The sequence below is a fragment of the Neophocaena asiaeorientalis genome, unplaced genomic scaffold (assembly GCF_003031525.2).
Source record: "Neophocaena asiaeorientalis asiaeorientalis breed wild unplaced genomic scaffold, Neophocaena_asiaeorientalis_V1.1 scaffold148, whole genome shotgun sequence".
NCBI classification, from domain to species: domain Eukaryota; kingdom Metazoa; phylum Chordata; class Mammalia; order Artiodactyla; family Phocoenidae; genus Neophocaena; species Neophocaena asiaeorientalis.
Window position 1 is genome coordinate 4,591,087 of NW_020174050.1, and position 12,433 is coordinate 4,603,519.

The following is a 12,433-nucleotide window of genomic DNA, read 5'->3' on the forward strand; positions in this document are numbered from 1 at the left end:
CATTGTACGTATATATCACATTTTGTTTATCCATGTATTTTTTGATGGACACTTGGGATGGTTCTACCTTTTGGTTATTGTGAATAATGGTGCTATGAACATACTTTACAAGTAACTGAGTCCTTGTTTTTAATTCTTTTGGGTATATACCTAGGAGTGGAATTGCTGGGTCATACGGCAAGTCTATGTTCAGCTTTTTAAGGAATGGCCAAACTGTTTTTCAAAGCAGTTGCACCATTTTACATTCCCACCAACAATGCACAAGTGTACCAACTTCTCCACATCATTGCCAACCTTTTAATTTTTTTTCTTCTTCTCCTTTTTTTTTTTTTTAGGCTGCACCGTGTGGCATGTGGGATCTTAGTTCCTGAGCAGGGGCTGAACCTGCGCCACCTGCAGTGGAAGAGCAGAGTTCTAACCACTGGACCCCCAGGGAAGTCCCTTTCTTTGTTTTTTATAGCCATTCTAGTTGGTGTGAAGTACTATCTCATCGTGGCTTTGATTTATATTTCACTAATGACTAATGATTTTGAGCATCATTTAATGTGCTTACTGGCCATTTGTATATCTTTGGAGAAATATCTGTTCAAGTCCTTTGCCTATTTTTTAATTGTGTTGTTTGTCTTCTTGTTATTGAGTGGTAGGAGTTTTTAAAAAAATATTCTGGATATTATACTCTTATCAGATATATGATTTGTAAATATTTTCTCCCATTCTGTGGATTGTTTACTCTCTTGACAGTTTCCTTTGATGCACAACACAATGGTCTGTAATTTTTATGAAGTCCAGTTCATCTATTTTTTCTTTCGTTACTTCTGCTTTTCATGTCATGTATAAGAAACCATTGCCAAATCCAAGGTTATGCAATTTGCTCCTCTATTTTCTTCTGATTGTTATAGTTTTAGCTCTTAAAATTGTCTTTAATCCATTTTTGAGTTGATTTTGGTATGTTCTCTAAGGTAAGCGTCAGATTTCATCCTTTTGCGTGTGGCTATCCATTATTTACTGAGGAGACTATTATTTCCTCATTGGTCTTGGCACCTTTGTCAAAGACCAGTTGACCATTCATTTCTAGGCTCTAAATTCTATTCCACTGGTCTATACAGATGCTTTTGATTATTGTAGCTTTTAGTAAGTTTTGAAATAAGGAAACTTTGTTCTTTTTCAAAATTGTTTTGATTATTTTAGGTCTCTTAACCCAAAATTCCATATAAATTTTAGGAAGAGTTTTCCATTTCTTCAAAAAACATCATTGGGACTTTGATAGGGATGCATTGAATCAGTATATCACTTTGGGTTGTACCATTGTCTTAATAAGTCTTCCAAACAGTGAACATGAGATATATTGATATTTCCATTTCTTTAGGTCTTAACCTTACTCCTTTTTTAGTTTAATAATTTAAGGTGATTTCATTCTAAGTATCATTTTAGCTTCATCTCCCAGTTTTTGATATTTTTATATTTATTTTAAACTTTCTGTCTTGATATACTCCTTGACCCATGAAGTATTTGTCTTGTTTTATTTTCAAATAAATGCTTTTAAATATGATTTTACTATTGATATTTAACTTAATTGCAATACGATCAGGGTTGTGGGTTAAATGATACCAAGTCAGAGATGTGTAAAACTTGTTTTACGAACTTGCAAATATAATGTTGTATATGTTCTTGAGAAGAATGTTTTCTATGATTGTTGGATGCAAACTTCAGCATATATCCATTAGATCAAGCTTTAAATTCTTTGTCCTCACTGATTTTTTTGGTCTGTTTGATTTATTACTGAGAGTTGTACTAAAATCTTCCCATCAGGATAGTGTATTGATCAATTTCTTTTGTAGGTCTATCAATTTTCCTTTTTGTATTTTAACCTATGTTATTACGTGCATACAAGTTTAGAATTGTGTATCTGTGTCTATCTACTGTGCATGCGTGTGTGTGAATCGCACCTTTTATCATTTTGCATAATGATACATTTAATACTCTTTATATGTCTCTAATGATCTTTTCTGCCTTAAAGTCTATCCTGGCTGATATTAATATAGTTATATCAGGTTTCGTTTGCTTAATATCTACCTGGTACATCTTTCTTTATATTTCTTCAATCAATGTATGTATCTTCTTATTAATTAAAATAATTCAGTATTTTAGATAAGTTATTTTTGTTAATATCCACTGATTAGAATGTATTATGATTTTATACAACACACTTTTTAAAAGAATACCAACGTATTTATAGTTTTCTTTGTTCAACATTCCATCTCACATTGATATTCATTTGGGGATCATTTCCCTTTTATCTGAAGTGCAACCTTTATAATCTTTAGTTATGGTCTTTTGATGATAAATTCTGCCATTTTTTGTTTGTCTGAAATGTTTTTGAGCCATATTATTGGAAGATAGTTAAGTATGCAGTTCTAAACTGACAGTTGTTTTTACTCAAACCTTGATTATTTAATGTCTTTGACTTCTATAATTGCTTTAGAAGTTAGCTTTCAGTCTATTTTTTGTTCCTTTGTAAGTAATCTATCTTTCCTATCTGGCTATTTTTTTTTTTTTTTTTTTTTTTTTTTTTTTGCGGTCCGCGGGCCTCTCACTGTTGTGGCCTCTCCCGCTGCAGAGCACAGCCTCCGGACGCGCAGGCTCAGTGGCCATGGCTCATGAGCCCAGCCGCTCCGCGGCATGTGGGATCTTCCCGGGCCAGGGCACGAACCCGTGTCCCCTGCATCGGCAGGCGGACTCTCAACCACTGCGCCACCAGGGAAGTCCTATCTGGCTATTTTTAATGTCAAATATTTGTCTTTTGTATTCATGGTGAAATGCTAAGTGAGATTTTATTCTTATTTATCTTATTCAGAGTCCACTGTCCTTCCTGAAATTGAGAATTTGTATCTTTAATCAAGTCTGGAAAATTCTTAGCCATTATCTTTTAAAATATTGCCTCTCAATAGACACTTCTCCAAAGAAGACATACAGATGGCCAACAGGCACATGAAAAGTTTTTCAACATCGCTAATCGTCGGAGAAATGCAAATCAAAACCACAATAAGAAATCACCTCACACTTGTCAGAATGGCTATCATCAAAAAGTCTACAAATAACAAATGTTGGCGAGAATGTGGAAAAAAAGGAACCCTCGTACACTGTTGGTGGGAATGTAAATTGGTCCAGCCACTGTGGAAAACAATATGGAGGTTCCTTGAAAAATTAAAAATAGAACTACCATATGATCCAGCATTTCCACACCTGGGTATAGCCAAAGAAAACAAAAACACTAATTTGAAAAGACACATGTACCCCAATGTTCATAGCAGCATAATTTACAATTGTCAACATATGGAAACAACCTAACACCTTGTCCAGATGCCAAGGGTTTCTACTAATCCAAGACCATTTTATAATATCTCAGCTTAAAGTTCTGTGGTTTTTGCTGTTCAAATGCTTTTTTTCTGGAAAGTTCCATGCACTAAGTATTGCTGAGTATGTAGTAAAATGTTACAGAGATAGTAATTAGTCCTTGAGTGGGAAAGATCCAGTAACAGTGTTTGGCAATCCTGTTACGGGTATTTGAGTAACCCTCTTTGGAAATAAAATGGTCACACTATCTGCCAATAGGGCTAAAAACGAAACAAAACCCCATCATCCTCACTCTTAAATAACATCTACTTGTTGGATTACTATAGTAACACATTCTACCTTTGTGTTGCAAAAGAGAAAGAAGGGGAGAGAGAAGAGAATGAATGAGAGATTCTCTGAGTAATGACTATAATTAAGGCATGGAATGTGATGAAATAAAAAGAATCTTAGTTATTTCCTACCAGATATGAAATCAGATTTACTACATGGAGCAAATATCAACTTGTGAGGATACAGGAGTCATGAAAATAGGTGGTTTTTTGTTCATTCATACAACACTACAAACTAAGTAACAAGATGACAAAGACCAAGTCTGTTTTATCCCCCATTGCCTCCCCAGTGCCTAGCATGGCCATAACAAACAATATTTGTTGAATGAGCACCTACTGTGTGCTATGTACAGTACCAGGAGCAAGGTGGACATGACCCTAATCCTCAGTCCTAAGGAGAAATCCTACTTCCTCAAAGTAATGAAAGCTGGAGTTTGGAATCAAATAAATATTAACGATATTATCGAAGATAATGAAAACAACTAACAGGGCTCCTTTTCATGATTACATTCATAGCTTTCTCTATCAACTCTTATAACAACTCTGTGGAGTATCCGGGCAAATATTAATATCCCCAGTTCACAGTTGAGATAATAATACTCAGTAGTTATTGAGGGATTCTTACTTGCCAGCACAGCATTCAATGCTTTACATTCATTATCTCATTGAATTCCCCAATAACCCCATAGGCAGATACTACTATTTCCCTCATTTTCAGACTAGGAAATCAATGAAGCTAAAACAAATTTAAGCAACTGTGCGGGGAGGGTGGTGGGGGTGGGGAGTGCATACTTATTAAGTGGCAGAATCATGATTTATCTCAAGCGGTGGGACTCCAGGGTTTTCCACTGTGCCTAGAAAAGGCACCTGAACACACAGAGCAGGTGAAGATGCTGGAGCTAGTGCCAGTCGGGGCACCTTTATTACCATCCAGATATTTAACAGGTGCCCAAAGGTGAAGCTAATTTATTCCCAGAGAGTTTAAAGAGAAGACTCATCTTTAAATGACTATAAAAGGATCCCACCATAACAGACACCATTTAACTACTGCAATAATTTTGAGAGAAGAGAATGTTTTGCTGCTATTTCCTCTAGAAGCAACGCTCACTATTTAAACCAGGAACATTCAGAAGCAGCAAGAGAACTTAGCAAACCCCAAATACATCCTCATGCAATCCATATTTACGTGGGCAACTGCCTATCACGGCCAACCGGATGGCAACTTTACTGCTGAAGTGAGTCCAGGCAAAAGAATCAAGCAACACAAGAGCTGGGAGGGACTCTGGAAACCAGCTGGTGACTAGCTAGATACCAGTGCGCAGCCCCCGATTTACTGAGGCGGTGAGATTCACGGAGTTCCAAGACCTCCAGAAAAGCACTCCGTGCTAAAAGGCCTTCCCACCGCTAGAAATCAGTCAGTCTATCCCTTTCGTCCCCTTTCCACTCCTTCTCTTGCTCTCTCTCCAGCTGCTTTCTTCCTTTTCAACACATTTTTTGAAACGGTGGTGAACAAAATAAACACGAGCACGCCTTCCGAACAGATTAAAACATAATTAAACCAAGAACCTGATCCTTCGTGCTTCCCCTGCCACGGTCCACGCCCCGGGGCGTTGGAGAAGGTTCTGGTGAGGCGAGGGTTGGGGAACGCAGGGACGCCCCGCGGATGCGTGTTCCCCGCCAGCAGCAGGGGGGCGCCCTGAGCGAGTCTGCGCAGCGCACAGCTCCGCGGGTCTCCTAGCGACCCAAGAGGCGGGGTAAACACACCACCGGAGGCCGGGTGGGCAGCCGGGGAAGCACGGCTGACCGCAAGCGGCTGTTCGCACCCGCGGCGCGGGCCCGGGTGTCGGTGGGCACGGACTGCAGACCCTGGTAAGCGCGCGCACGCGCGCGGGTGGAGCGTGGGGGGAGCCTGCACCTCCTGCTTGCTGCGGCTGGGGGCGGGGGATGGCCAGGGGCCGCGGAGGACCCAACTCCCTTTCCTCCTCATGGTCCCCCGCAAAAATAGACCATAACCAGCGCGCGAAGTTCCTCAACGCCAAGGACACCTTTTTTTGTTGTTATCCTCAGAGTCCCCCAGAGGATGTAGATGAATATACCCATTCCAGATGGGAAACTGATGGCCATAGAGTCCTCTGCGGAGACTGGTTTAGCCTGCGACCTGCCCTTCTCCGGGTTAGACAGCACCTGGAGCCTTGGCCACCCAGCTAGTAACTGTGGCCAAGCTGAGCCCGTGTTTGGAGAGTACCTCGGGTACTGGGGTGGTCTGCTGCTGTTTTGAATGTGTTGATCTCGGAGAGACAGCAGTCAGCTGTCCTGAAGAGAGGTCTTAGTTCCCTGCCCAGGAATTGAACCTGGGTAGCCTGGATGAAAACCAGGAATCCTAGACACCAGGGGCTAGAGGCTAGAAGCAAAGTTCCCCTGGCTCTTACCCCCATTGAAAACAAGAATGTTTCAAGGAGGCAAAAACTGTAAAAACAGGTACAGCGTTTATTATTAGAGACACAGCACAATGTATGGGAGGGCACACACTGAAACAGTTTATTTAAGTCAGGAGCTAGGCAGAAATACACACCCAGGGAGAAAGGGTATGGGCGTCCTCTCTTAATGAGGAGGAGACAGTAAGTCAGAAACTAGGCAGAAGTACACAATCGGAGAGGAGTGCTGGCCTCCTGATTGAGAAAAGCAGTGAAGAGGTGATTTAAATCCCTTCTATAGGACAGTCCTTCCAGGTCTTTGTTTACATCTGGCCAATTATCTTGCTTCTTCCTTTACACCTGACTGGTCCTAGGATGTTCCCCAACATGCGTGTGCAACATTTTGCTAAGATGGATCCCACTGCAGAGGCCTGTGGGTACATGTCCACACTTACTATGGGGTGGCACCCCCTCTCTTTTTGACCCCCAAGGAGCCTTCCTGCACATGTACAGAAAGGGAAGTTTTCCTTACCTCAGGAGTAGTCATCTTATCTCTTTACTTCAGCAGAGCTCAGCTGCCACTAGCTTTGTCCTTGGAGTGTCTGGGGGAGAACAAAGCTTCCATTTTACTCCACGTGACAGACACCAGCTGTCCAGCCCAGGGGCCCATCTGTCTCCTACCTCTGTCACTGCCGCAGGACAGGAAGCTGAGGCTTTCTGCCTTTGCTGATTCCTCGAGCTGCTTCTGAGAATGGAATTCGGCTCTCTTGTAGGCAGCACGATGTGGTGGTTAAGATTACAAAGTCTAGAGTCAGAAAGGCTGGAGTTGAAGGCCAGTTTTCCTCTTGTTTGACTGGTGACCTTAGGCAACTTAGTTGCTGTTTCTGGACTCAGTTTTCCTACCTGTAAAATGGGGACAAGAAAAGGAATCAGCTTTATAGGATTGTTGTATTTACTGACATAGCACCTGTGAAGCAGTTACTGCCACATACATGTACTGTATACATGTTAGCAATTATGAACTCTTTGAGAATCTCTCCCCAGCCCCATTTTCAAACTGTTTGCTTTGAAATAATTATAGACTCACAAGAAGTTGCAGATATAGTGCAGAGGCCCCATATACCCTTCCTCCAGATGCTTCCAGTAGTACCATCTTGCATAATGATAGTACATTACCAAAGCAGGAAATCAGCACTGGCGCAATATATGAATTAGACGGTGGACTTTACTTGAATTTCACCAGTTGTCACTTGTGTGTGTGTGTGTGTGTGTGTGTGTGTGGTTCAGTAAAATGTTGTCATATGTATACATCAAGATACAAAACTGTTTCCTCACCGCAAGGGAACCACTTCATGCTGTCCCTTTATTACCATTCATTTTCCCACCCACAATCCTTGGCAACCACTAATTTGGCCTCCATTTCTATAATTTTGTTCTTTTGAGGATGTTAGATAAATAGAATAATACCTTTATTAAAAGTATAAAACTTTTGAGATTGGCTCTTTTTCATTCAGCGAAAGCCCTTGAGATCCATCCAAGAGATTGTGTGCATCAACAGTTAGTTCGTTTTTACTGCTGAGTTGTATTTCGTGGCATGGATGTACCATGGCTTATCCATTCATGTGCTGAAAGACATTCAGGTCGTTTCTAGCTTTTAGCTATTACATATAAAGCTGCTATGAACATTTGCGTACAGGTTTTTGTGTGAACATAAGTTTTCATTTCTTTAGGATAAATGCCTGACACTCTTTTGCAATTCTTAAAAGTAGAAATATCCAAGTATCATATAGTGACTGTGAAATAGTAAATGTTTAGAAAAAATGTTTTATTTTCTGGGTCAAGCAAAATTTTTCATGAACTTAACAGAATGCAGAGTGGTAAGCTTATCAGCTATGAGAGGTAAAGTGGGGTCATGGGAAGCCCTCTAGCCAGATTGGTTGCCTTATTCACCTCTTTGGAACTCAGTTTCCTCATTGAAAAGTGAGGAAGGTGGACTAGATTTCTTTCAAAGTTTCTGCCAGCTCTAACAATCTATGAGGTTTGAGCTAGCTGCCACACTTTCCCCATTTTAAGTTGTATGACTGTCCTTAAGTAAAAATATTGGTTATCAGATTTGATTTTATGAAGTGCTTGGGTGTTTGAATTTGTTGTCAATGGGTGGAAAATACACTTTGGTAAAGATTTTTTTTTTTTTTTGTGGTACGTGGGCCCCTCACTGTTGTGGCCTCTCCCGTTGCGGAGCACAGGCTCCGGACGCGCAGGCTCAGTGGCCATGGCTCACGGGCCCAGCCGCTCCACAGCATGTGGGATCTTCCCGGACCGGGGCACAAACCCGTGTCCCCTGAGTCGGCAGGCGGACTCCCAACCACTGCGCCACCAGGGAAGCCCTGGTAAAGATATTTAATACTGTGGAGGGTAACTTGCTAACTGGTCATAATGAGTGGGTCATCAAATCTCAAGATTAGATGGAATTTCGACATTCCCACCCCTTAGCTATTTGAGTGATTTATTAATTGCAAAGGGCAACTTTTTGTAAACTCATGTTTTTATATCCTTTCATTTAGATCTTCGCAGTAGAAATGGGTTAAGCCCTTAAAACACACATGCACATACAGCAAGCAAGAAGTTTCTAGGACTCATAAGAAAAGAATAGAGATCAAGCTGGAACCTCTTAAAAATGTTTTGTGCTGGGCTTCCCTGGTGGCGCAGTGGTTGAGAGTCCGCCTGACGATGCAGGGGACACGGCTTCGTGCCCCCGGTCCGGGAGGGTCCCACATGCCGTGGAGCGGCTGGGCCCGTGAACCATGGCCACTGAGCATGCGTGTCCGGAGCCTGTGCTCCGCAACGGGAGAGGCCACAACAGTGAGAGGCCCGCGTACCGAAAGAAAAAAAAAAGTTTTGTGCCTATAAGGATGAGTTCAACAAGGAGTAGATTTGCTGTAACGAGTAATTATAGATGAGAAGAGCCTGGAGGTGGAAGAGGCTTCAAGGAAAGACACCAATAATATAGAAATATATAACTAGGGCAGTGTGACGTATTAGGATAATGAGAGACCTGCCATTAAGCTGCTCAGGTTCCAAGTCCTGACTTTGGCAATGGCTGGATATATTAGATTATCCAGGTCCCATTTTCCTTCCCATTTGTCCATCTGTCTCTTCCATCTTAGCTTCATGCCCTAACTGCTCAGTGCAAACAGGGGTCTGATGGGTAAAGAAACAGAGTGAAGCAGGCTGCATATAAGGCAGTAGGGAGTGGTAGAGACTGTGAATAAGACAGCATAGGACTTGTCTAAAGATGGCAGCCCTTATACCAATAATGGCTCCATGGATAGGTGGACCCAGTGTCCCCAGAGCTCCTGATTTCTGTTCCAGATTATTTGTGTGAACTTTTTTATATGTCAGAAGCTCTGGCATAGTGGTTAAACACCTTTCTCCAGAGGCACACTACCTGTATTAAAATTTCAGCTCTCCCCCTTATAGCTGTGGGAACTTTGACAAGTGTTTGGTTTTCAACTTCTTTGTGCCTCAATTTCCTTATCTGTAAATGGGAATAATATTAGTACCTACTTCATGGGATTGTTATGAGATTAAAACAAGTTAATTCAGGTAAAGCACTTAGAACAACACGTGTTATATAGAAAGTTCTCAATACATGTGAACTCTTATGATTCTTATTAAAACACAAATGGGATCAAATGACCGGTTTGTGGGCCTGATACAGTCCATGAACAACCAGTTTGCAACCCTTGACCCCCTGAGTTTAGAGGAGAAATCAAGGTCCACAAAGGTTAAATGAAGGGCGAAGGTCACGCAGCTAGTTAGGGGCGAGTTGTCACTGTGTCCAAGTTCTTCCCACTGCACTGTGTCCCTTTAAAGGATAAGAAAGAGTCCGAAGAGGGGTCACAACTTTTGAGTATTCTTCACAAAGAGACTGGATAGCTGGATGGTGGTGACAGCACCACCAAATGTAATAATGGATTACGTTTACACATAGTGACACGGATGAGCCTTCAAGGTATCCTGCTTGGTAAGCAAGTAACAGGATAGTACCATTTATGTACATGAAGGATACACAGGTCTTATAAGGATGTCTGCAAACAACGGGTACATTCCAAATCTGTTAGAGTGGTTTTGCTTGTGCAGGGGAGGGCAATGATGGTGGGCTATGGGAATAACGTAGAATAAAGAAAACAGGAGAGGGGCCTTGCACAGACCAGCGATAACGTGCCATGAACCAGGACTATGATTAACTCAGACTTCGCCCCGTGACCCTCCCTTCCCCCACCTCTCCTCCTGAAACAGGTGGAGACCAGCCTGCTCACAACCTCCTTCTCCCACCCTTGTGGTCCATAACACCGGCACGTTGTCTCGCAGGTACAGAGAAGATCTGCCGTCCAAGTGCTTCACAAAGCACAGGCGCAGGTCGCCACGCCCCACGTCACTGAACAGCCGGCGGTGGCGATTTGTGAGAACGCGACCGAATGACTTCCGGAAAGGCTGCCCGCCTTCCGGAGGTGTGATCACTCAGGGCCCTGAGGAGGGCTTTCTCCCCGAGATTTATCACAGAGCTCCCCGACCTGCCCCGAAGAGGAGCCAGAAGGACATGCTGCCTAGGGAAGCAGCCCTGTGTTCCACGCTCTCGCCGGCCCGCCAGGCGCGTGAGGACTTCCTGGCGGACGTTGAGGCCCATCCGACCCCCCACCCCTCGGCTCTCTACCGGGACCTGGAGGAAGACATGCCCGCAGAGGTGACCACCTGGGGAATATTGCTCCTTAGATGCCTGGGGAGTTCCCTCCAGGGGGTGAGGGTGATGAATGTGTCCCCAGGGGGGCAGGTCTCCCGGGGTTTGGAGCAGCCTTCTAAGACGTGCAAATGGCAGCAACATACCCGCCACTCCCTGTGCTTCCTATGACGCCATCCAACTTATAAAGGCCCAGCAAACCAGAAGTGTCCGACTTCTTTACCCCTGAAGCTCTGCCAGTCTACTTTGCTTGTGACTTTTTAGGGGGAGAATAGAGTGGAGGAATTGTCCAGTCTTGCTTCTGTCACGTTAGCCTGGTCTTGGGAGGTGTCCGTGAGAATCATTAACTGATGGCTAGAAAGGCACCTGCGCACCTGAAATGTCATGGGAAGTTTCACCAGGTTGCCAAGACTAGGGCTGGGCAGCAGCTGCGATCTGTCACCTCTGTCCCAGGCTTCTTTCAACTTGCAGGTCTAATGTCCTTAGCATACGTCTCTTGTCCTTATAGCTCAAAATGGCTTCCACACCTCCAGGCATCGAGTCTATCTTTCAGACAAGAAGGGGAAGGGGCAGAGTTTAAAAGTTGCACGCCAGCTGACTCTTTTAATTAGGCAAATAATAGCTTTCCTAGTAAACATCTCATTCATCTGACCACTCTTAGCTGCTAGGGAGTCTAGAAAATTGAATTTCTTGGGTGGGTATTGCAGCCCTGAACAAAATCCAGGACAAAATTCTATTAGATTTAAGGAAAGGGGGCAGGATGGATATTGGACAGGGAACTAACAGTGCCTGCTACCCCGCTACCCGCTTAGCCCCTGCAGTCTGTTCCCTGTGTTAGCAAGCATGACAGTTGTTGAGAAGGTAAACGCCTCTGCTCAAAGCTTCTCATTCAGAGTGAAGTCCTTGCCATGGTCTGGAAGGTCCTGCGTGTTCTGTGCTCCGTCCCATTCCTGCCCTGCTCCTTCTCCAACCTCACCGCCTACTCCTCTGCCCTCCTCAGTCTGCTGCAGCCACTCTGGCCTCCTGGCTGCTCAGCAAATGTGAACAAGCATGTCCAGTTTAGGTCTCTGTTCCTTTGTCTGGAGCACTTGCCCCCGGATGTCTGCCGGGCTCACTCCTTCACTTGCTTCAGCTCTTTCCTCAATTATCTCCTCACTGGAGGGGCCTACATAAAAAGGCACTCCCCTCCCTCTCATCCTCTGTGCCTTACCATGATCTATTTCCATCCTAGCAGTTGTCAGCGCTGGGCTTCTCACTGGAATAAAAGCTCTACAAGGGCAGGGCTTTTCAAGGGCAGGGATTTTATCTGTGTCTTTCACTGTGTACCACCAATACCTGGCATACGGTAGACACTCAATAAATATTTATGGATAATGAATGAATGAATGAGTAAGTGATTAGTGTCAGGGAAGTCTGTAGAAAGGACAACTGGAATTTCTAATCAATGATTTGCCCCCTGGGCTTTCCTTCACTGCCTCCTGCGGGCCAGAGCTCTGAGTCCGTGACAAAGAGATTGTTTGCACACCTCCTTAGAGGGCACATGGGACAGTGGCTCTTATTCCCATGTCTGACCTCCTCAAACAGATGTGTTGGCT

General features: G+C 43.6%; 1 protein-coding gene across 1 annotated transcript in view; it reads left to right on the forward strand.

Moving 5' to 3' along the window:
- Positions 1-4,055: 4,055 nt before the first annotated feature.
- The window catches only part of FAM47E (family with sequence similarity 47 member E), a 29,040-nt gene continuing 20,662 nt past the window's right edge, over positions 4,056-12,433 (forward strand). The window contains exons 1-3 of the mRNA XM_024754095.1: positions 4,056-4,100; positions 5,422-5,552; positions 10,472-10,844. Coding sequence (XP_024609863.1) covers positions 4,056-4,100; positions 5,422-5,552; positions 10,472-10,844 — 549 coding nt within the window. The remainder of the gene's footprint in view (positions 4,101-5,421; positions 5,553-10,471; positions 10,845-12,433) is intronic.